A 26,536-nucleotide genomic window follows, 5' to 3' on the forward strand; every position below is an offset into this window, starting at 1 on the left:
AGCGATTAAAAGTTAATATTTGGAGTTTGCCGAATAACGAAGAAACATTCGTCTCGCTTTTGGAACAAAATTGTATTTTACCGGCGAATAGATTATGTGGGAAAGGCTATTAAATGAAATTATATATTACGTTGACTGCGTACAAAGGTGCTGGAATCCGAAGTTAAGAGTGCTTGCTGGATGAAAGTTAACAAATATTAACATGCGAATTTATGAAGTTTTTTTTTTATCGCCTTAAGAGCCATATACTGTTTGAGTGAGTAGTTCACATCAACTACATCGTGTATTAAGTATGGTGGAAACGAGTAAATCTTTTGTAATTGAATAGAATAGCTACATACATGAACGCGTTTAAATAGGCGGCCAGGTGTTAAAAGAGACTTCTGGCCTCTGGCAACACAGCACAGTTGGTTAACACATAACAAAATAAGAAAGCACTTCATCTTAAATTATTACAATTCGTTGACTAACATTTAAACGAAAAAAAGATTTTTCGCCCATTAATGCATTAATATCCTTTAATTCTATTGATATTCATAGAGGAATCCTATGTAAACCTCTATTAATGATCTGAAGAATTTTATGATTTATATATGTTATATTACATTTTTTTATCTTTATTATTATCATCGTAAAGTTGCTTCTTTTTTCATTGTAGACGTAATCATATGCAGTATTTATATTTTATTGTTAACTTAATGTTTAATTTTATAACTATTCTTGTTCTCTACACTAGAACTTTCTTTTTGAATGATGAATGTATGTTATACATTCAAATATTTTATGATCTAAATTTTTGCATTGAATTTTGTAAACAATGACTTAGTAAATAAAATAAATATCGCTATCAAAAAATAAATAAATAAAATACAATATATTAACCCCGGTAACAAAGAAGTTACAGATTGACATACTCTACATAACCGTCAGGGTTTTCTAACAAACAGTTAAGTTTATCTCGCTCAGTATTAAAATATATTAACTGATCTGATTAACCTAGGAAGAAAGTTTAATCTATATGATGGTACATTAAAAATTCCCAGTTATAAAATATAGACTAATAAAAAATTATCCTATAAAATCTAGGCTAAAGTTTGTAACAAAAGTTTCAATGTTTTTAAACAATTACTTTGCCAAACAATCTCTGTAAAGTACGGTTTATAGTTTTCGGTTTATAGATTTTAAAATTTAATAAGCAGAAGATTTAAGCCAGTGATAATTTATTATATAAATTATTACTCATTATTATCCAGAAATAATAAAATCAATATAATAGCGATTATAAATCGTAATTATACAGAGGACTCGTAAATAATTATTTGTACGACAGATGGTTTCGGTTTCGGTTTGTTGTTGATTTCTTTTACTAGTTCTTTAACCGCCTTTTCCCAATCTTTTGTTTTTCCTTGTTTTACTTTCGGTAATGTGAGTACGGCTAAAACTTTCCTCAGTTCACCTTGAACGTCACCCGCGTTTTGTTCGGCAGCGATACGTCCAAGAGTCTCTGCCAGCGCTTGAATGCGTTTCCATGAACGAGCGTATTGTTGTCTGACCAATTCTATTATCGTCGAAGTCAGACCTAAACCTACCAATATGTATAATGTGCATAGTAGCATATACTTTGGTGTTTCTGAAACAATAATCAGTTACTCATAAATACACTTCACTGTCATTAAAAATAGTGATTAAATATTATTAAAAAAATTAAATTAATACAACTTCGCCTACTGAGAGAATTGTGAACTACTATATGAACTACTATAAAAGAGGATTGTGTGTTGCTTTACACAATTTCTCACATCTTACGGCTGTAAAGCATATAAAGAAAGCTCCTGAAATACAAATGGCACTAGTCAGAGTTTCTTTCTTTGATGTTAATGATAATGATGCTCATTATATAGCCACTTCCTATGACTAAAAGAGTGAAGCTCTCAAGTCTGTGGCTTAATATTACCTGTTTTTCACTGGGTTTGGCATGCAGATATGACAACTAGTGTTTATTTGGCTGTTTAAAAAAGGTAACCAGGACCATTTCATTTCTCACTCTCCTAAGTAATCCTAGCAAGAAATGCTTGTTATTCTTATGATTAAGCTCTCTTTATGACTTACTTGGTCTTGTGTCAGGTCATCTACAACACCATTATGGCTATGGAATTTAACATACATACAATATTATAAGAAAATGCATGCATGTAATATTTCTTCATTCATTTATAAATCGACAACAGACTGATGCCTACAAATAGTTACTGTGATGTAAATAATAAATTTTATAACACATGAAAAATTCCATGCTTGGCAGGAACTTAAACCTGAAAACCTGAAACCTTGGATGAAAAATACAAATGCTATCACAGGGAATGCAATAATAATAATGTAATAAAATAATAATAATGTAATAATAATTTCCATTGTTGCTATTGTTTTTCCATTACAACAATCATACAATGACTGATGCATTTTAGTTCTACTATATTTTGTTACAATATTAAATTACTTTTAATATTTTAATATATTAAAGTGAGAAAAAAAGGAAAAAGCGGAGGAAAAAAGAAAATATAAATGTTTAATGTTCTCATAATTAAGTTGTTAATTTAAGTTAACTGAAAAAAATAGTAATGTAAAAAAAAATAAATATGTTTTAGAAGTTGAAAATCTAAAAATAATAATAACAGAATTTTCATAATGGTGCACCTGATAAAAGAATATAAGTTCAGTTGTGGTAATATGATGTAATGTAAGAATGGTTAAATAATAATTGAGAATTTTCTAGTATTGTTCCATCAAAAAAGGAAATATCTACATTCATGATGAGGTAGATTTAAATTAAGAAAGTAAGAACAGAAACATAAAAGTTTATTTTCTAATAGAGTAATGTTAGATAGTAAGAATTGCAATACTATTTATCTATACAATTCTGTAATCAGAAATGTAAACTTAGCTATTGATATAATGATACTAATGTATATTTTGATGCTAACTCTTTAGAAAGAATATTGTAACAAGAACGGTACAACAGACCTGAGTAATAGATTCCCACCAATTAAGAAGTAGTAGAAAATATAATAATAGGAGGAATCCAAAAAGGGGCTAAAAGAAACCCTTTTAGTAACGGTAACAAGTTCGTTTAACAATGGTCTTTTGTAATATGGTCTACTGACACACCTGAACAGACTTGTGCCATGATAAGAGTTACTGGTCCAAGGTTTGGGATTTCATGGGAAAATGTGAGGGCAGTCAATCAATTCCCATGCTTCCAGTTGGGTCTGGTCGGCAGGTAAAGGAGATAGGAGTATAAATACTCCGGGGAAGACCAGTTAAAAATCAATTTTACAAAATTATCTAAGTTTATATAATGATGTCATTCTGCGAGAGTATTCTGTGAGAAGGTCCGTGAAGAAGCGAATTTCTAGTGAATTAAATTCAACGCAATTAATATGATGTCACAAGTAATTTCAGTACACGAAAATGAGAAATGGTTCAATGAGTTATTATAAGACTATAAGTGAAAGAGATAATGTACTAAACTTCACTCATAAACTGTTAGGTTAGTTTTATTTCTTAACTGAAAAGGTATTTGCAGTGAAAAAATGTATACTTGTCTTATCTGTTGCACTATTGTTGTTAATACAAGACTAATGGTTAAAAGTGTTAAGACTAGCGATCATGCTAATGTCTTTCGTCAATGGGACTGAATTCTGCTTTCATTATTTATTTACCTGTGAATAAATCCTGATAATTACTCTAAATTCTGCACATAAATGTAAAAAATTCTGTAAATTACTTTACTGTAAACCCTTTAAATTCTGTATATTACTTTAAATTCTGTAGGTGTGTTTATTAATCACAGGTGTGTGTATGTAATCATTGTTTACTATTATTATTGACATTTATTAATATTATTATCATTATCATTATTATTGTTTGCTGTTGTCATCAATATTATTCTTGTGGTTGTGATTACTATATTCTTGTGGTTGTTGTGGTTGTGATTACTATGATCATTATTTGTTTATTTATTATTGTCATTATTCTAAATATTATTGTGAGTTGTTTATTATTATTATTATTGCTTATTATTATTACTATTGTTAATACTATTATATTATCTAGTTTTACTTATATTCTTTAATAGATTCTTATTATACAAACATTTTAAATTGTTCATCTCTCAATATCATGATCAAAACATGAACACACGACAATATTACAATTTTTAACATTAACTCTACGCTTTCCCTTTTGCGTCTCACATACATCAACTCACATGAAAGACTCGGTGAAATATGGTTTAAGTATCAAATTAATGAACTCTCTCTAGAATCAGTACATTATACTGCCTTTACTTGCTAATGAATTTTATATGAAGTATGCTTACCACTTATATAAATATAATAGTGTATATAAAAGGTGTGTTTATTAAATTACAAGACTGATTCCAGTGTTCAAGTCCTAGAAAAGTTACTTTTATATGGATTTGAATACTAGAACGTGGATACCGGTGTTCTTTGGTGGTTGGGTTTCAATTAACCACACATCTCAGCAATGGTTGAACTGAGACTGTACAAGGCTACACTTCATTTACACTCATACATATCATCCTCATTCATCCTCTGAAGTAATACCTGTAATACCTGAATGGTAATTCCCGGAGGCCAAACACGAAATAAAAAAAAGACTGATATAATAACTCACCTTTCTAATATATAGAGTTCTGGGTTAAAGGTATCCAAAATCTAAAGGCCTATATTTAGTATACCAGTTGTAATCTCTTAAACATAGGCCAATCAACAGGAAATATCTCCAAGATTTGTCCTGTGTACTCTGAAGGTCAGAGGAATATGTATGCTCAGGCAAGTGACTCTCAATGCCGTTGTAGTCAGTATTAGTCAATCGAGATGTTGTGGATCCCACACAGAAGGTTCAGTTTATGTTTTGGTTTGTGCAGTTTCAATCAGGTACACATGTTCAATGTCATATACAAACTGGATGGAATATTGATCCTTCTATATCCAAGTCTATTTTTCAGTGGAATATGAGTTTAAGAGAGACTAGAAGCTTGGTTTCACGAACTTGAAATCATCGAAAAGTTTCAGTTAGTGACAAGATGATGGTGGATCATGTATGTAATGCATTCACTGCCAATCCTAGAAAGTCAATTAGGCAGGATAATTATGATTTGCAAATTTCACATTCCACTGTTTACAACATTTTTCATAAGCGGCTCTGTTTACAAATGTACAAGTTACAACTCATCACACTAAATCAAATGATCACCCTCTATGATATTAGTTTGCTGCAGAGGTAATATACAACTTTAAAAACAATGTTAATTATCTTGATATGATGTTATTTAGTAATAAGGAAACATTTCATATGTGTGGGAAAGTTAACAGACACAATTTTTGAATTTGGGGTACTGAAAACCCCTATACAGAAACAAAAAAATGAAAGGGACTATTGCATTATGAGTTGGCTTGATTGCACATGTGTATTCCGCTGACCTTGAGTATACCAAACAAATCTTGAAGATATTTCCTGTTGATTGACTTACGTTTAAGAGATTATGATGATTGGTTTTCTAAACATGGGCCATTACTTTTGGATACCTTTACCCCCAGACACTCTCAATTTCCACCTGCACACCAATGCTATCTTCTTGTATACTGTTTGAAGGTGTGTAACAGGTCAGTTTCTGTTATCTGTTTTACATATCACTGTTTTCTTCTTTACTGCATTAACTGACTCAAAAAAACACATACCTTTAATCGATTTAACTTTAGAGAAAAGCCAAATAGTACCAAATATCTGGCCTATAAGGAAGGTGTTCCTGAATCGTAATGTGTTTATTGGCTTAGAGAAAGGTCACAGAAACCAACATTCTACCCAGCCATTATCAGTCATTGTCACTGACTATTAGCATCACATGCGGGTCATCTATTTGTTTTTTACCATCCTACTAGCTAATTGGTAACAGTTTAGGGTAGAGTTTATTGATTTTGTCATGTACTTTTGTTCACGTATTAGATCAGTCATTATCTGATTGTGTATGCTTTTGAAAGGGAAAAGAACAAGCCTTCCTTTTCATAAACTTTGGGTAAGTGTTACCCATAACCACTGCAGTTACACTTATTGAATAGAACTATCTCAAAGGTGTAATTTATGCGTTGTATAACATCTGAATGTAGCAAGAAGGAAGATGAAACCATAACTAACTTATGCATACATGATTGATTTTAACATTTTTAATTCATAGTCTTAAATTATACTTACTGGGAACTAAATCACCAAATCCTATTGTTGTCATTGTTATGAAACAAAAATAAAATGCTTCAAAAAAATTCCATTCATCTTCCCAGGTAATAAAAAGAGCAGCGCCAACTGCTAAATATATTACCAATAATATCAGTGCTCCAATAGCTGAAAGAAGTGAACCCCATACACCGCGTGCCTCAGGGAGATTAGGTAAAGTGCTGGCCATCAATCTACCAAGATCAGCTATCACTGTTAATGTCAAAGGTATTCCGACTAGAGCAAACAATATACAAAACCATCTTCCAGCTGTTGTTACTGGTGTTATATTGCCGTAACCTGGACACGTAACAAAATAATTTACATAAGTTATAAAATATATGTAATTAAATGAAAACAACTAATAAACAGTAAGGCATCATGTATCCTTTTTCCTCTGTCAGATTTCAGAGCAGGATTAAGAAAGCAGGATGCTTCATATAAAAGACCCAAAACATTCAATTTCTCAGAAAATTGAAATAATAGGCATTTATCCAAGAATATGGGGACCTTGCCATAAGGCAAGGTCCCCATTTTTTCAGAATATAGCCTGAATAGATAAGTTACTACTAAGGTTTTATCATGATTTCCTTTGATCCATCCAGACAGTTGTTTAAACAGTACCTTTTTTATTCATGAAGTAGTATATCAACCCATTTCTAATGCAATCTGTATAATACATTATTGTATCAAAATAAAAAAACTTATTTTTTTAAATTATTTTTCACACTCATATAAGGATCACTAAAAACATGAAAGTTTAATTACAAGTGAATTAAAACAAATTCAAATATTTTCATGGAGTTATCCTTTAATTTTCTATCTTTTTTCAAAATGCAGGAATTTTTTTCCCTTGTCAAGATTATATATTTTTTTGAGAATACATGTTTTTCGTTAAATAGAAATGAATCTGTATGCCTTAGGAAGGGGTAAAGCACTTTCAATTAGTATTAATTACCATATAGGCCTGAATATTGTTAAATGATTATGCTTTTTGTATGAAGCATAATAATCAATAAGAAATTAATAACCCCTCAATAAACTCACTATATAAATCTTATTCATGTAATTATTAAACATCAATAGTCAGATGTTCTATTGTAAAGTCTTCATTTTTTGTGATGAAGGGGTGAATAACAGTGCAAACTTTGAAAGAATTGAACCCAAGATCATTTAAATAAGAAGCATACATGCTTCAGGAAAAAATTAATACTTGTAAAATTAGGTTTATAAATAAGGTAAAATTAGGTATAGACAGATACATTTGTCCATACAAATGTATCTGTTCATATGTAGTTCATAGTATGTAATACATGTTATGCAAAATGTTCATAATATATGAGTACCCTTAAATAACTTTTCAAATATTAAACATAAAAAAATTAAATTTAACAAATGTTCCTACCAGAAAAAATGTAGTATGGTGTTCTCTTACTGAAAAAAAAAGATTGTTTCAAAATAGGAACATTTGCTAAACCCACCGGGTTGGTCTAGTGGTGAACGTGTCTTTGCAATTCAGCTAATTTGGAAGTCAAGAGTTCCAGTTTTCAAGTCTTAGTAAAGTCAGTTATTTTTACATGGATTTGAATACTAGATCATGGATACCGGTTTGGTGGTTGGGTTTCAATTAACCACACATCTCAGGAGTGGTCGAACTGACACTGTACAAGACTACACTTCATTTACACTCATACATATCATTCTCATTCATCCTCTGAAGTATTATTGAAAGGTAATTACCAGAGGCTAAACTGGAAAAAGAAAAGGAACATTTTCTAAGTTTCATTCTTTTACATTTTAATGCATCTACTTTGTTATTCAAGAGTTTCTATACTTTATTAACTACACTCTGTATGTGTATTGTATTTAATGCATACGCTACACAGAAATGCAGTTTAACGCATGATAAAAACAATATTTTGTTAAATGGTATTACAGAAATAATCTAGGAACAAGGTTTTTTTTTACATCAGCACACCAGCAGCATAAAATATTTTTTACATCAGATTCTGTTGTCCATTTTATGAAATTTATATATATCTTGTTAGTTGCAGAGGATGATCAAATTTATTTTGGTTTGCAACAGAATCAAAGCATACTGTTTTGCTTAATAGAAGTGAATGCTTGCAATTAGTATTAAATATCTATTATGCTTGCACATTTTACCATCTGAAACTTAATAATATTTTGGGGCTCCTTCAAAAAGTCAGTTTAGTTTTGGAATATAAAAATGGCATCTGAAGAAAGTAGATGTTATTGTTAGACATGTATAAATAAAATCTTATGACTGATATCTAATAAATTAAATCTTATTAAGTAGGAATTAATTTTTGTCTGACACATCAGTAAGTTACCCATATTTTATACAACTGAAAATAAAAATATCTGCCCCTACCAAACCCCCAACAGATCACAGCAAGTGTAAATTGTGCAGTAGAATACAATATGTCATCAGCAATTTCTCAGATAGTAAAGTATTGTTTTCAATATAAGATTATTTATAATGATTATACAAAGGTTATAGACCTCTGCACCAGACTGCAAAAACACCAGGATTCTAATGACTTAAATAGGTATTTATAATCTTAGCCTGGTTTCAGTCATATCCTGTGGGCATTAGTTTAAGTACACACAGTAGCTCAAGCAGAAAAAGTATTGAGAAGACAAGGGGAAAGGAATGAATAAGGAAAACAGGAAAATGAACCTCTCTTGGAAAAGAGAGGAACAAACCTACCTAAAGGAATGCTTTAAGGAATTTGAAGAAATAGTCATCTACCCCCATCCAAAACTCTTTGGTAAAGTGAGTTTTCTTTACCCAGGATAGAAGAAATATATCATTGAATAATGATTTTTCTTAGATATTTAAGTGATGTTTTTAATTTATGATAAAATATCAAACTTTTTCATTAAGATCAATATTTAAACTGATAGGTAGTTAACCTTTTCAATAAGTAGTTTTCATCGAATTTCAGGTTTATAACATCAGACTGATCACTCCCAACCAAAGTTCAGGTCCATTTGAAGTGGTTGTATCAATTTTCTGTTTGCTTAATCCCTATAGTATTGAACCATATTCTAGCTGATTCTTATGTATCATTTCAATTCAGGTGATATTAAACTTTTAACAAAGTTCTATGTTACAAGCATTGTTCAACATCAGTTATTTTCACAAAAAAAAAAGATTGTATCAAAATTACTTATCATGATTTATACACTGGTTGTAGACCTTTGCACCAACTGCAATAACAACAGGGCTCGAATGACTTAAATAGGTATCCATAATCTTAATATGGTTTTAGTTAAATCCTATAGGCATTAGTTTAAACTCACACATAAAAAGCAGAAAAAGAAGACAAGGGAAAGGGGTGAATAAAGAAAAATTGAAAATGTATCAAAGAGGTAGTACCTCTCTTGGAAAAGAGATGAACAATCCTACCAGAAGGAATGCTTCAAGGACTTTGAAGCAATGGACATCCATCCCATCTACAAATTCTTAGTAAATTGAGATAGCTTTACCCAGGATAGAAGTATTATATCAATGAATAATGATTTTTCATCAACCGACTTAAGTTAGGTTTATGATCCAACTAATTACGCTTCCTTCAAATACTAAGTATTTACTCAAGAACAGCCTCAGGCTTCCCTAAGGAAAATTCTTGTCCATCCCCTGAATTGTGTTGAGTATGAAATATTTGAGCTAAACCACAAACTGTTAAACCAGAACTGCCAATAAAAAATAAAAAATGTCATGAATCTATGGATATCAAATTTTTTATCTTGAGTGTCTGTCATTGTGAAGTATATGAATTTAAAAATAACATTTGTATGGAAATATAAATCAAAAACTGACTAACAGAATTCACAGGTAATTCATTTGGTTATACAAAAGATTAGTTACTACATCAGTTATTGTCAGCAATCAGTGTAAACCATCAGATTGCAAAGACAGTTCATAGCTGGTTAATAAGACCTGATCAATACATAATCTACATCAAACAACTTTAGATTTGTTTTACTTACCAATAGTCGTAAGTACTGTAGATGCAAAAAATACAGCTTGCAAGTTGTTCCACTTTGTCAAAGATTCTGTTTCAACTCCTTCAATAAATGGTACCAACACACCAGATTTGGCTGCCTCTTGTACTGCTAATTCATATTTTTTTAATCTAATACTCAAATTGGTATCAGTGCATTGATTTTCTTGAACAGATATTATAAATTGATTTCTCTCCAATTTAACAACTGATTTAAGATATTTTAATCGTGACAGTTCAACTGGGTACTCCAGCTCACAGAACACCTGAAAATCTAGTTATTAATTTTAAAGATAAAACATATTTTTTAAGCACAATAAAAACAATAAGAATAATTACTGAAATGAATTTATCACTTTTTGGGAAATATATCTTCCACATATCTATAATTAATTCTCCATTGACTGTTAATTACCCAGTGTAATAAAATAAAATTATCCAGCTTATTGTAGAATCTGAAGGTTAAGTCGATGAGAGTGCATGTATGTATGTGTGTGTGTGTGCGCGCGCGCGCGTGTACATAGATGCATAAACTACATAGATGTTCAAATTAATGGTTATCAAATTCCAGCTATTCCTTTATGACTGTTTCCTTTGCACTATAAAATCTATTTGATAAAATAATTTATAACTTAAAATAAGTAACTATGACTATTTAAAAGATGAACAACACAGTTTGATAATCCATTCTCAGTTTAGTTGTATTGATGTCATTAAAATGATATACAATAATAATAAATTAAATGAAGTTTTATTTTATAGTAATACTGTAATTTGTATCCTAGAGACTTCTTGCAAATGTGGTCAATTTTTAACAAAGGAACATTATCTGACATGAAATCAATCATTCTTGAAGTTGTTGTTTGGAAAAATTAAGTTCTGTCTTGATATCAAGAAGAGATATGGGACATTTTAATGCTAATCCTTAACAGAATTGTACAAAACGCTTTCTTAAATTTAATAAAACATTTTTTTTTTAAAGATCATTAGTAAATATTACTTCTCAAATTTTTAGGCTTACAAAAAGTGTTTATAAAACGTTTTTTTCTTAATAAAGACTGCAGTTTTATTTTTTTAAATTTAATTTTTTATTTTATTAAAATATTAAGTTATCATTGTAATAATAATATAATATAATGTGCATAATATAATAATATTATTTTACATGAACAAAGAATTTACCTCAGGTTATTCAAACATGTTCTGCAAAATTTACAATATATAATATTTGTATAATTATGTCATTTTTTGGTAAATTGTATTTTTTACTACACAAATTCATTAAAGTAGATTAGTTTTGTGTATGAATGTGCATGAAGAATGTTCAGGGAGGCCTTCGATCAGCCAAAGAAATACAATAAAGTTTTGATATTTCTAATATCCTAATATTCCTAATATTAACCGACATGTTAATACGCATCAAAGACATAATCATAATTCTTATTGTCAACGTAATAAAAAAATGACAAGAGGTTTCATCAAAGTTTGCAGATTTGGGTTTCCACAACCTCAGACTAATAGTCTTGAGGGATGTGTTTTCCATTACGAGCAGGAAAACCTTGTAAACAAAAATTAGATTATATGATTTACCAAGAAATGAAAGTGAAGAATACATTAATTATTATTATATTGATGGATTATTATCCATCAATATTACTTGCAAGGGAAGGAAATATGGATATTCAATTTTGTGGTGATAAAACCAAAATCATCAATAGATACATTACAAAAATGAAAAAAGGAGAGAAGAGCAATATTGCCCAAGATCATTTCGACAATATTAAAAACTCAACTTCATTGTGCAGTCGCTATGGAATTTCGCTCTTAGAGAATTAACCAATAGAATTACTCTTCAAAATAAAATTTAGAAGAGTACGAAAAAGACTCTGAAATAATTGATGAATCATTAGAATGATGCCCTATTGAGGCCGATGAAGCAATGAAAGATTACAGAGAAATTGACAACAGCTTGGAAGATTTTAAGATGGACAATACTCTTGCGCAATTAAATGAAAATCAGAAACGTATACTTGATACAGTAACAAAATGCATAGAAAACTATAATGATCAAATTTTAAGATTTTTTGTTAGTGGTGAAGGAGGGATTGGTAAAAGTTTTCTTATCCATGCAATAAGGTGTTGGGTTAAACAATAATTGAATAAAAGTGTTTCTGTAACTGCTCCAACTGGTTTTGCTGTGCACAACATCAAAAGACTAACAATCCATAGATTTTTTCAATTTCCTGTAAAACATGATGCTAATCAAAAATATAGACCATTGTCAGACATGGCATTGAAATCAATATGAGGAAACTTGATAAATATGCTTTAATCATTATTGATGAAATTTTGATAATACCTAACATAACTTTCATATATATATATATATATATTATTATAAATATATATTATTTTAACGCTTTTTATGTGAATCTTTTTAATTTAAATCTTAGATTATGTGAAGTTTGACACTTTCGATGAACAAGATGGTGGTTGGTGTGGAAAACAACACATTTTACTATTTGGAAATTTGTTGCAACTTCAACCAGTGCGTGACAAACCAACTTACATCAAAATTACTTCAGATGAAAACAACTAATAATTAGGATCATTTGGTTCCTTCGATTTATGGAAGATTCTTTTCCATTACGATGAATTGATTATCAATGTGCAACAAAAAAACAATTTAGAATATTCAAAAGTGCTATCTCAAATTAGAATTGGTTACTTAATGACAATCTAAAAAACTTAATTCTAGAAAATTTGTTTCAACAAATACTGACTACTATAAGAATTTGCTTGAATTGTGCAATTGCATCGATAAACTACCAATAGATACGTTATGTCTTCTAGCAACCTGTTACATGTGTGAAACATTAAATACTGAATTGTTAAGATGCATCTCTTCTGAAAAAATTAAATTAGGTGATTATGATTCATTAGACTGTGAAACCTATTTGAGAAAATAATCAATAAAGCTTTAAAATCAGATGATGAACATTTTTCTAAGACTGGAGGTCTTCCTAAGGTCATTACTATAAAAATTGGTGCTAGTCATGTTGACTAGAAATATTGATGTATCTCAAGGATTTTTTAATGGTACTGTAGGCATTGTAAAAAGTATAAAAAAAAAACAATAAATATGATGTTCAACAAGTAACAATTACTTTATTTTCTGAGGAAGAACGTACAGTTGAAAGAATAAGTGTTAAATTTGAATTTACAGACAAAGTTTTCATCAGGCGGAAACAATTTCCTGTATGTTTAAGCTGTGTTATCACCATATATAAATCACAAGGAATGAGTATAAAAAATGCCTTTGTAGATGCCCGGCTTCCAAGTTGTTGTATACTATGCATTATATTACAGGTTCGGTGTAAGTTTTTATAAAGTATAATTAGCTTCAATGAGTATATAAAAAAAGCTAGTTATGAATATAAACATTAAACGAGTGGCTGAAATATAATCAACAGTTGCTCATTACTTATAAATTAAAAGAGATAATCAAATGAAACATTTGTGCATAAAAGTACATTGGGCGATTACTTTATGTGGACTTTATTCATACACTTTACTCAGAATCAAATTCTCTAAAAGTTTTGTTTAAAACTTGATTGTGTTTTTACTCATTTAACAAAGTTATTTTACGCCAAACATAAAATATTATTTTTTGACCCCAATCTTTTGTCATTAACCCAAAATTTCTTGAAAATATTAAAAATATAATTATTCGAGAACATATTTTTTTTTCAGTTTTTCAGATCAGATTTTATATAAAACCACTAGATTGACCCTTTAATTTGGGTACCAATAATTACAGATTGGCTTAATTTTACTGAAGGTGCCAAATCAGTGAGAAAAAATTTTGCAAGCCGATACTCACTAATAAAACATTTCTGACCCTCTGTTTATATGCGCTTTCTTCTTTATTTATATACAAATTATATACACATTTATATATACACAAATAGAGGACACACATGTACTGAGGATTTACTAAGAATGTAACAAATTTTCAGGACATTTTATTATTATTGGAGAAAGTAAAGAAGGAAGTTCATCTGAAGAGTGATCAAAAATTCTAAAGTAAAGAAGAAAGTTCATCTGAAGAGTAGATCAGAAATTCTAGCTGAATGATAGGTTATTCCTTTGATTCGGCTAGTATTGCTGATTAACTTTTCTTATGGGAAACAATTACATGAAATTATATAATTTGTACTTGCTTCATTTCAGCAAATTTTAATAAAATATTAAATTTTATAACTGAATTAAATTCTGAGTTGCGTCAACAGCATTATTATACTATTAACAACTAGAAGATTTAATTTTGTCGACATGACAAAAGTGTTTTTTTTTAGAATTTTGAAGATGTATAATTTTTTTCTTTATTCAGACACAAAAACTTTTCACCCAATTTTAAAAATTAACTAAAAGAATTCTGGATATTATAAAGATTATCTTTAAAAAAAAAATAGAACTGCCATTTTTATTAATAAATAAATTTATTTATTTATTTCAGCAAGAAGTTCTTCATCAGAAGAAGATATCTCTTTTAATTAGAAATACAATAATCACAGCACACGTGTCCTTAGTTATGTATCAATGTATGTAATTTCCAGCAATGAACAATCAAAAGCTATACAGATTAATATCATTACTAAAAAACTTTATACAAAAAACCTACCTATAATATTAGACATTGTAAAAAAATGTGATATACCAGATGTAGCAGCTGGAACACAAAATTCAAGACTATGAGAAATTATGGTTGGAATACAAGGATAATAGGCATATGCCACATCTAATTTGTTTAAAAACACAATCTGAAATGAAAAAATCAAGACAACAACAGATAACCAATTTTTTCATGTAAATTAAATAGAGTTCAGTTAATTTAGGAATTGTTAAAATCGCTAAGATGGGGCCAATGGAACAAATGATCAGGAACTCATGAAGTCAAAACGAATAGCAAGAATGGGATATGATTTTATATTCTGTATGAGCTTTACTGGGCAATTGGCTTACATTAGTTATTTGTGAAAATGTATTTAGATACATTTACCAATTTTCCATACTTTCTGCAGCCAATGTTAAAGAATGTATTTAAAAGTATATTACAGTTATCTTTAACTGATAAGCACATGAATTGGAGATTGACGATTTGTTGTGAATTTTTGACTGATTTTATTGTTTTTTTTGTAAAGTTTTAATTTTTTAATTTTTATTTTTTTGTAAAGTCAATCTTTTCAAGATCCATATCCCTCTGTACTAATATATTGTATACATAACCCAACTTGATCCAACTAATTACAGAAATTAAAAAGTAAATAAGCAACCCACATCTCCATTTGTAATTTTTGTTTTTTAATTTTTAACTACATACTAAACTTGAAGACATTTAAAATATAATAGATTTAAAAACAAAAAAAGTTAGGAAGATTTGATTATTTTTCTATTTCATTTTTTAAACCAAGCTACATACTCCTGTAAATAGTACTAACGTTACATATCCAATAGCTGTAAGAGCAGGTGATTTCTAATTTATTAAAGTCTATTTTTTAATATACAAAGATCATTTCTTTATATAAAAAAAAAGGTAATAGAGAGATATGAGCAACTATGAACCTACTTCCACTTTCTGTTGGAAGATTTAGAGTAGTTTGCATTACAGTAACTTTTTTCTTTAAATGATAGGCATGCTTTACTGATGGTTGGTCAATTTGGTTTGTACAGAAGGAGAACAACAATTCATTGATACCTATTTATTAAACAAATGGTTACACTAATTTAAACATTTTATTGATATTCCGGATAAGTGTTAGTCTATCTCAGAGTTTTATGTATCCTCTCAAAGTTGGATTAATCACATAGTTCATGATATTTTTTATCATGAGATACAGTTTGGGATAATACGATTGGCCTGATTTTCATCACAGTTTAAGTAGAGGATAAACAAGCAGTAATTCTAAATGTAAATGAAAATAATTGTCAATCTTATTTTAAGGAACTGGGTAGTGTTCCTCACTTGTTTCTTGTATCGAGAATTATTTATCTACAACTTGTAATGTCCTAGATTCCTTAAAATTTTCTCTAATACCAGAGTATAAAACATCATGTGCTATTACAGAATTTGTTTCCAATAAGGTTAGTTTCATATAACTAACATTTTATTATATTACGACAAAATATATGTATTTTTTGGTGGGGCCCACATTAAAGTCTAATATCAAATGTCTTTGTTATATCATCTTTTGAATGAGTATGGCAAGACTTAGTTTTTTAGTTTGACTGCAGATAGTTTCTTATTATCTCTTCGTATAAGAACAAATTTTAATTTATCTCTAAAAATTGACTGCCACAATTTCTCTGTAAAAAAACAGGAAATTTTATGTAAACCAATAGCATAGTACTACCCTACAGGTTTGGGATATTAGGCGATCTGTTTTGCTCATTTATTCACTTTAATCACCTTGGTACTGTTGTAAAAGAGACCAAATCTAAGTCTAGTTTTAAGAAAGATACTTAAAAAAAATATATAATAAGCTTTTTAAGTATTTTTAAGTATAAGTACTGCATTCTGACTAGTTTGTCAACAAAAATAACATACAGTAAAGTATAAAAACGTTCTTAGTCACACTTTAATTTTTTAATGTTATTATATTAAATGTAATAGATTTCAGTACTTATTTTATGTTAACTGTGTACCAAATTGACCGCTACATGAAACATTTGTGGAAGTTATGTAACATATATCATGGGGAATACTTTATAAAATAAATATTGTTATTAGCAGGAATTACGTTATAATTAATTATTAATCGGTAATGTTAAATTAATATTGTGACCTGGTTATTCTGTATTATTTTAAACGTTGAATAATAAAAAATTTATAAAAGTGATTGAACTTTGGCCCAAATCTATGTTTGTGTTTTGCACAGTTAATTTCTCATTATTTTCTTAAAATTAGAAGCAAAAAACTATTTCATTAGTTTTATTATTGTTTTTATACAGTATAATTATATTTGGCAGCGAGCCATCACTTTTGTTTCTTCTTGATTCCAAATCTATTTTGTGTATCTACTGGAACCATAAGTTATATCTAATATCTACAGGTAATTAAGCATTTACTTGATATTATTAACATTACTGTAAACATAGTTTCAACTCATAAGTTTTATAGAAAAACATGATTATCAAAGAGTTAAAAAAAGATTTGTTTCTCATGCAACCTACATTAAAATTGTTATAATATTAATGTGTGATAACAATACTTAAGATATATTTACCTTTGTTTTTATGACCTTAGATGTAAATTTATATTTACATATGTATTTTAGCAATGAAAATTACAATGAGAGTTGAAAAATAACCTTATCTGCATTGTAAAATTACAGACCCTGTCTGAGAATTGAAACCAATGATTGAAGCCAGTATTATAAACCACAATATCAATTTTTACCTCCATGATAGCATTAAATTCAATTCTGAGTAATTTAAAGTACAAATTTTGAAAGTATTAATAGAAAATATTACAATATACATTTTTAAGTACATATTAAGCAACATGCATAAAATATGGGTAATTATATATAATTATGGACTCGCCTACGATTTTAATGAAATTTGGAATATACTTTATTTAGGACCTAAGTTATCCGTTACAATTGAAATTATTCATTGGAAACAACTTTTATCCGAGTTACATCTTTCGTAAGTTACACAGTACCCTCACCAAAAATTACATTATTTTACACTACGTACGTGTAATATACATGAATACAAAAGTTTTAGCACTCTTTTTTAACATTTCCGTTTAACATTCTCATTAATACTAAAAGTAGTTTTGAGAATGGAGGTACTTCGAAATGCGTGAACTACAAATTTTATTGTTACAGTGCTAGGAAGGGTGAAAATAACATTCAAATCAATTATGATAATCCTAGCTAAAATAAAAAAAATATTATGAAAATTTTAACTTTGTCATCTAGAATATTTGAAGGAATTTGCGAGTAAATATGCGAAGAAATTTGAATCTAATATTACGAAATTATGTAAGTCGGTAGCCAGTATTTGGTTTAACAAACAGTGTGAGGAAAATAACATGATTCCGGCTCATGCGAAAATCAAGAATAAAACAAATTATTACTCTTTGACCAAGGTTATTAGAAAAGTAGAAAAAGACTGGGTGAAAATGGAAAAAGTAACATTACATATATTAAAAAGGATAACTTAAATTAAAAGTTTTTAAACCTAAGCTTAATGCTTAGTGAACATTCTTTAACCGAGTGCTAAAAGTAGTTTTGAGAATGGAGTTACTCGGAAACGTGTCAACAACGATATTTGTGTGACAATGCTAGGAAGGGTAGAAAATAACAGTTAAATCAAGTATGATAATCCTAGCGGAAATATAAATATTGTGAAAATTATTACGTGTATTTAATATGTATTAAACGCCTGGAACGAATTTGGCTACTAAAACATACATATTATGATAAATTTGCTTTGAATAGAAGTTAAGCTTTATATTACACGTAATGAAACGATATAATGTATTCATTATCTTTAATACACTTGTTTTTTAACTCTACTACCTTCAGAATGAATTTTTTTCTTTCCGATTTTGCAGTTTTTACAATCGGCAATAATTTAGATTTTTATTTTTCTTAAGTTAAATAATGGCGGTAATCCCATAATATGACCAAAAGAATATATCTAAAAGGAATGAATAAGTAAATTTTATTGGAAGAACCTCTAGTTATAAAAGTTTGATTACTGCTATTACATTGTTTAATGGAAGGATAAAATGAAAAAATATTTTTTTAATTTTTTTTATTTTAAGGGCTATTAAATAAACGGTTAGTTGGTAGAAGGGTAAAAAGATAAAAGATGTTATTTATTTACTTACCAGACCACCTACAGCCGTGTAAATCATTAGTGTTAATAATAAACCAGAATGATTTAACGCCGCTTTCAATCTTCTCTTCCAACCGATTTTGTTCTCTTTTTCTTTCGAATCCGATGATCGTACTACTTTTATCAAGCCTTCGTCTTCTTCTTTCTTTGCACCCATATTACTTTTTAATTTATTTGTTTTATTCTTTCTACCGTTTGAACATAAACTATTGGTTCGATTCGCCGTAAAATTCCAACCGTCGACCTGTAAAAACTTATAATTTATTTTAAAACGTACTTCCCTAAAATTATAGAATTATTCTTACTTAATTACATTTAAGTATAATTATTTTAAATGTAATTAAAATAATTAATTCATTGTGAATACAATTACAATTAAATTAAATTTATTTAATCGCTTTTTTGTTGATAATTACTTAATTATTCTTAGGATTAATTATTAAAATTATTCTTTAAACTAGCATTCCCAGTCACGTCTTCGCCTGCACTATATGCGTACAAAACTTAAAAAGTGGAAATAGTTTTTTTCTTAGTAATTACGTGTTTAGATAAAAATACGTGTTCCCAAAATCAAATTTTTAATAAAATCAGGAGGATACTAAAGTTGTTCGAGAACTACATTGGCCCTAGCACAGCAAAGCTCAGCAGGAGTTTCATAATTACATTTTTTGGCATTGCCGTAGTTACACGTTTCTTTCCCGCCTAGATAGCTCTATAGTAGAGCTATAGCTTTAGACGGGAAAATATTGTAATCGGTCCAATTTGGGCATATGCGGTTTTCACCGGACCTTGACGTTTTGTCACCTAAGGAACTCCAAAATCCAAAAACCGAATGGAATTTTTCCGGATGTTAATGTTCGTATGTACGTGGTGGTGTTCGGTGTTGCTCTCTAAATTATCTTATATCTCTAGAACTACTGGACGTATTTTGACCAAACTTGGTTAGATTACTTCTACATATAAGGCATTGATGCCATTAAATTTTCAACTTAAAAGGTCAAGGGGGTGAGGCTGTAGAGAGACTTTAATTAGGCGAGATTTCGCCTAATTAAAGTCATATTTTTCTTAGGCACATTTGTTAACAATTAAAAAATAGCAATATCTGAAAAAAATATTTTGCAAAATCACACCCCCACCCCAAAAAATGCTGTAACTACTGTTATGTTGTGAGATCACAGACGAGCGGTAGAATTAAATAAATGAATAATATTTAATGCGTAAAAGAGTAACTCGGTCTGACTGGGTCTCGAACTCGATCGCCCGGTTGACTCGGTGCCGGGTGCGTTAAGCCTCGCGGCTACGTTCTGCCGACCGTACAAGCGAAATTTGTTCTATTAAGTTGTTAAATTACATTAGTTTAGTTAGTGCCGACTGTCACCACAGCCACTCGAATTAAATTCGGTATGTATGCGCGCTTCAGTTAGAATCATTGAATTAAATAAATAAAAAAATATTATATTTAAATAAAATGATAAAATATTTTAAATTAAGTTGTGTGTAAGCCGTGAATCAAAAACAACTATATTGTCAGTTTTTTTAAACATGTTAGCTATTTGAATATTTTTCAAATTTAGATAGTCAATTGCAAGATGACAATCAAAAACCGATTTGAGAGCAAACATATTTCTGGAAGGTTGAACTCAATTTTGAATCGAGCGTATAAGTTGTTCTTCAAGTCTTTTGAGGATGCTCTAACGTAGATTCACGTAGTCTACGGTCATAAATTATAGTATTCCTAGACGTTTTTCTTCCTATCTGTAACCTCAAGTGATCTAGGCGTTATGAAAATATTAATACCAAATTAAAAGTCAAACCTATGCCAATTATGTGTAGCTTATCCTGATAAAATTTCTTAGTTCAGGATAGAAAAACCTAAAGAGTGCTACTTTTAGCGTGAAAATGAGTTCTCGCATGTCACCGCCAGATTACACGATGCCATTAAATTTAATAAAACACATAATAACTTTCTGAAGAAGTCGATATAAAGTCAAAATAATGGAGTTAAAATTTCAGCTGTCTCAGAAAAATTATACGCATGTTACAATTGACCCACTTTCGTTCTGATAAAAAATATCAGAACAATATCGCAACATATCAGTTGTTAGTAATACATGAGAATCTAATACGTGACTAAAAAATTAGTTTAATTTTTTACTCTCAAAAAAAAGAAACTGCTTTAAATCGGACAGATACATAATCGAATCAGCATGAATTCAGTAATTTAATAACTCTCAGTCATTTTGGAAACATCGTTTTTAATATTAAAAATAATATGGATAAACTGGCAGAGCTTTTTCTCCTCCAACGAGAAACGAGAAAAAACTATCGTAGTCATTTTTTTACAGTTAAGTCATTTACGTGTTTTATTTTTTATTTTATTTTTTTAATTTCTGGTTTGATTTTGGATTAGTACAATTTATTGTTATCATATAAATACTCATTTTCATAAACTCATAAAATTGAATTGGCACTAAGTTTTTCTTTCAACTAATAGTTTAGAAATAATTGTATACAATAAAACAACATCGAACGAGAAATACATTCATTGCTGGTTTCTCATCGGTGTATTAATCCTCTAGGCTGAATTATTTTTTGTTTTGTTAATTCACTTAAATAAACTAATTATCAGCATTTATATATGTCTTCGTACATAAAACATTGAAAAATCCGAAAAACATGACCACGCGCTAGCGCATCGTGTACACGGGAGACGAAAAGCACTGGGTTTATACCGTCCATTCTGAGCACTCACTCGTACACGTAGTTTATCGTATTCTTATGGCAACTTATGCTAAATAATTTTCTAATATTTTAATTAGTTAAAAATAGTTTATTTCTTCGAGTTTGTGGATTTTATTTATAAAAAGTCTGTGTTAAATTTACGTGCAATAAATGCTCAATGTTTTCCGTATATCAATAATTGATTTAACATTTTTTATTTTACTTTTGTATCAGTTAGGTTAATTTACGATTTATTTTCATCTGATTTCATCTATCATCTGACTTGTTTACGACCTGAAAATTAGTTTTTACGTAAATTCCTCTGTAAGTTTTAGAATAGATCTGACAAACAAGTAAAGTAACTGTACTACTATTTATGTTTTAAGCACATAATGAAATAATACATTGTATATTTTAATTTTTATTTAAAATAATAATAATAAAAATTAAAAATATTTATTTAACTTAAATTTTATTGTAAAGGATATATTAAATAATATAATAACTAATAATAATATAATATATATATATATCGAACGAACTGCACAACTACAAAATAAAAACCTTTCTGATTCACGAACATACGACACCAAATCAACATGCGTATCACCAGCAGTAGAAATATAAAAGTCGCGTATGTGCATGATCAGCAAGTTGCATTTATACATAGACCACACGCCTGCAAATGCTCAGCACTGAACGTGTTAAATTATTTTTGACACATCCGTAAGTGACTAATGATTTTTTTTTTAATTTTTTTCAAAAATTAAATCGGCACCAAATTTAATTTTCTATTATGGACATGAGCCTAAAATATAATAATTTAAAAAAATAAATAAAAAAACAGAATTAAATTTCTCATCAAAATAAAACAAGAAACCTATGCAAATTTAAAAATAAAAATTTTAATCGCAATTGTTTATGCATTTTTCATTTTTACAGCAGATATAGTTATATATACATATAAGCTATTCTTTTTTCACAATTAAATTTAATGGATCGTAATTCAGAAGGAGCACGTAATTCAGGAGAAGGTTTTAAAAGAGGTCATTCTAGAAATAAGATTACTTTTATAAAACAGTCTTAAAAAGCAAAATAAAATCTATATGACATTTGAAGTTCTTGAAAAAGCATTTGATAATATAATGGAAAATATTTTTTTATATTTTAAGAAAATTCGGACGTTATATAAGGAAAGAAGAATTATTTATAATTCGCATTAAAATCAAGAAGCACTTGTAAGATAAAAGAAGGATAATCTCTGATTCAGAAAGGAGTAAGAAAAGGATGTAATTTGTTCCCGTTGCTTTTTAACTTGTACTTAGAAGAAGAAATACAAAAATCGAAGGAAAAGTTTTAGAGTTGAATAATTATCCAAGGAAAGAAAAATAAAACGGTTTAAGATTTTCTTACGATATTGTTCTTTTTAGTAAGAAGAAATTAAATTCTGTATGGGATCGATTTATTTTTAAGAGATAAGCTCATTTTGAATATAAATAACAGTAAAACAAAGAATGAAATATGACAGAAAGAAGGATTACGAAAAAATTAGATATTAAGATTTGCGTACATAATATATCAGAAGTAGGACAGTTTTCTTATTTAGATAGTAAAATTATAAAGAATTGGAGATGCAGATTTTAAAAAAATACTGGTGGAAGGAAGAAGAAGAAAATTTCATGCAGAAAAAATTTGGTAATTAATCAAAGGTTTAAAAAGATTCTTGATAATATTTATATTGAATACAGCGCTGGTAATAAAAAATTAACAAAGAGAAACCTGAAAGAAAAAGAATTTGAAAAGTAGTGTCGCAAAAGGATGATGAATATTACATAGTAGAACAATTTACACGGCAGAATTTTATAAAGAGACGAACTAAATTGGTGGGACATATATATAAAGTCAATCAAGTTTAGTTAACATAGTATTAGATGGATATGTAGATTAAAAAAGCTGTAGAGGAACATAAATATTGAACAAAATAAAACAGATAATTGTGGATGTGAAAGGACGTGAAATGTAATAAATATGTTGAAGTCAAAAAGTTTAGCGTAGAACAGAAAAGAATGGAGAATAGCATTAAATCAGTCGATTACAATCGATTCAGAACAGAACGTAAACTATTTAAAATAGAAATACATATACAGTGTTTATAAAAACCGTTTCAAGAATAAAAGGAATGGTCCTCCATATCGAAATAAAGAAAAAACTTTATATAAACATATATCCGGAAACGCTTAGTTTACCGGCTATCTGCCATTTTTATTTTTAACATATACATTTATTTCTTGGTTAATCTTATTTAGCTGAAATTTCATTTACCATTAGGGTACCTAGAGGTTTACTTGTATAAAAATAATGAACCTGGTCTCTCAATCTATTTCAAAATGGCGACCATATAAATTTCTTAATTGTTAATATCTTTGCAACCGCTGGTTTTATTTAAATGTTATGTTATTACAACAAAATGTTAAACCGTTTTAGGAAGAAGAAAATAACGGCTTGTTTATTCAAATCCGTTCATAAATAGCAAAGTTACGGCAAAAACATTTGAAGTGTGTCACCAGCTTAAAAATCTGATATGGATACTACATGACTTCCTTGCACGCCTGTTAAATTAGATACACACATTTTTCAAATTTGAAAAGTAATAAAATTTTATTTCATTAATAACGTTTGATATTTTTTCATATATATTTTTTTTATTATTAATATTGAATTATTATTTATTGTAAAACTTTTTTTACAATCAGAGGTTAATTATTAATGACTCAGTATAGTTAAATTTAAAAAAAGTTAGATTCAAACCGATATGCCTTGCCTTGTATGATCCAAATATTTCATTAATTAAAATTTTATTTAGCTGTAACTCTGGAATCAATAAAAATAAGATCACTTGTGATATATCGTTGAAAAGCTCTTACTGAGGACTTAATACTGCAGTTAAGAAAAATTTCAAAATTCCAAAATTGGATTTTGGGCTTTTTTAGATACTTTTGGTCCAATCAATTGCAATCAAAAGGGGAGGTTCACAACTAGATGTTACAACAGTCCTAAATCCAAAATGTCAACATCCTACGAATAATCGTTTTTGAGTTATGCAAGATAAACTACGTACGTACAGACGTCATACCGAAACTAGTCAAAATGGATTCAGGGGGGTCAAAATGGGGTCAAAATGGATATTTCCGTTGAAATCTGAAACCCGACATTTTTCACGATCACTTCCTTTACTTCGTACAAGAAAGTAAAAAAACCAGTTTTGTTTTCCTCACTAATAAAATTAAATAACTCCACACGATCCTAACTGGAATATTTTTATTAATGTTATTATGTAATAAATTATAATAATAATATTGAAAATAATTACGGTAAAATAAAATATTATTGAAATCATAAAAATATAATAATAAATAACACCTCTATACATATTTCTGTATATATATATTTGATAAGAATTTAAAAACGCTTGATTCTAAACGAAAATTAAAAAGCCATCAATTTAACTTCTGAATTTGTGAAGTTGACGTTCACGAATGAACGAATTATGAAAAGAATAATATTCTTGTTACACCGAGACTCATCTCAAAGTTTCATAAAAGAAAAAGGTTTACACGATTATTATTGCAAAATTTATGTCTTCTAATTGTTTTCATCGTAATTTTTTTTCCTTCAAACAACTTTAGCGATAAAATAATATCAAAATCCTTATTTTACATAGAAACAAGGGAGATTTCTATGCAAACTGAACAATGGAAAACATATTATTTACGCTACCTTAAATGTCGGTTTTTTAAGGGTTCGTATTTTTACTAAAAATAAATACAAAAAATAAAATTTAAGAAAAAAAAGTTATTTGTTACACTGATACTACTTAAATTTATTTTTAAGTCTAGTTCTTTCTTTGCAATATAAACAATAACATACTTTGATTTAACTGTTAACTTTTTTCACAAAAAATATAGCTATTTCTTATTGTAATCGTAATTGTGTAATAATCACAGATTTTATCTCTTTTATATCCGAATTAATACAAAAGAAATTCCATTGTAAAAATCAGCTGCGCACTTTTATCCTCTTAACTACCCGAGCGTTCGAAAAAAAATTTACATATGTATTAACGCTTTCGATTCGTTTGAAGAACTGAGATGCAGTGCCGCGACCGGAGAAAACTAGCGATCTCGCTTTAACTGTTCTATATCTTTATAAATAGCATTTTAACACACAACTAATTCTTCGTCACTGTCAAACAAGATCTAAATACAAACACATATACACCCGCGCACATGTATATAGGAAAAAAATTCACAATAGCTCTAGAATAGATTCGTTTCGTTTTCGACTTGTTTTCCAGTTACGAGGGAAACAACACACGACCCTCATTTTAAAGTAAAGAAATTCTTTTCTTGTTTAGTTTTTTAACGTAGAAACAATAGAAAAGTTTTAATAAAAAAAAATAAATCCGAACATATTATAATGTAAGGCAGTACATTCATTATTTTATTGTTTTCTTGGAAACGATTTAACTTTTGATATCGTTTTCCTACACAAAATTCAGCTATTCTACTATAAGTGAC

The 26,536-nt window shown here is 28.7% G+C and overlaps 1 protein-coding gene across 1 annotated transcript; it reads right to left on the reverse strand.

Moving 5' to 3' along the window:
* Positions 1–1,203: 1,203 nt before the first annotated feature.
* Positions 1,204–26,115, reverse strand: LOC142326172 (TWiK family of potassium channels protein 7). The gene is made up of 5 exons (XM_075368425.1): positions 25,887–26,115; positions 19,231–19,482; positions 10,312–10,591; positions 6,274–6,591; positions 1,204–1,630 (listed from the first exon to the last, which is right to left on the reverse strand). Exons 2-5 carry the CDS (start codon positions 19,393–19,395, stop codon positions 1,293–1,295), a joined length of 1,101 nt encoding a protein of 366 aa, XP_075224540.1. The 5' UTR covers positions 19,396–19,482; positions 25,887–26,115; the 3' UTR covers positions 1,204–1,292.
* Between the last annotated feature and the right edge of the window lie 421 nt (positions 26,116–26,536).

This window comes from Lycorma delicatula, chromosome 6 (assembly GCF_047948215.1).
Source record: "Lycorma delicatula isolate Av1 chromosome 6, ASM4794821v1, whole genome shotgun sequence".
Taxonomy (NCBI): domain Eukaryota; kingdom Metazoa; phylum Arthropoda; class Insecta; order Hemiptera; family Fulgoridae; genus Lycorma; species Lycorma delicatula.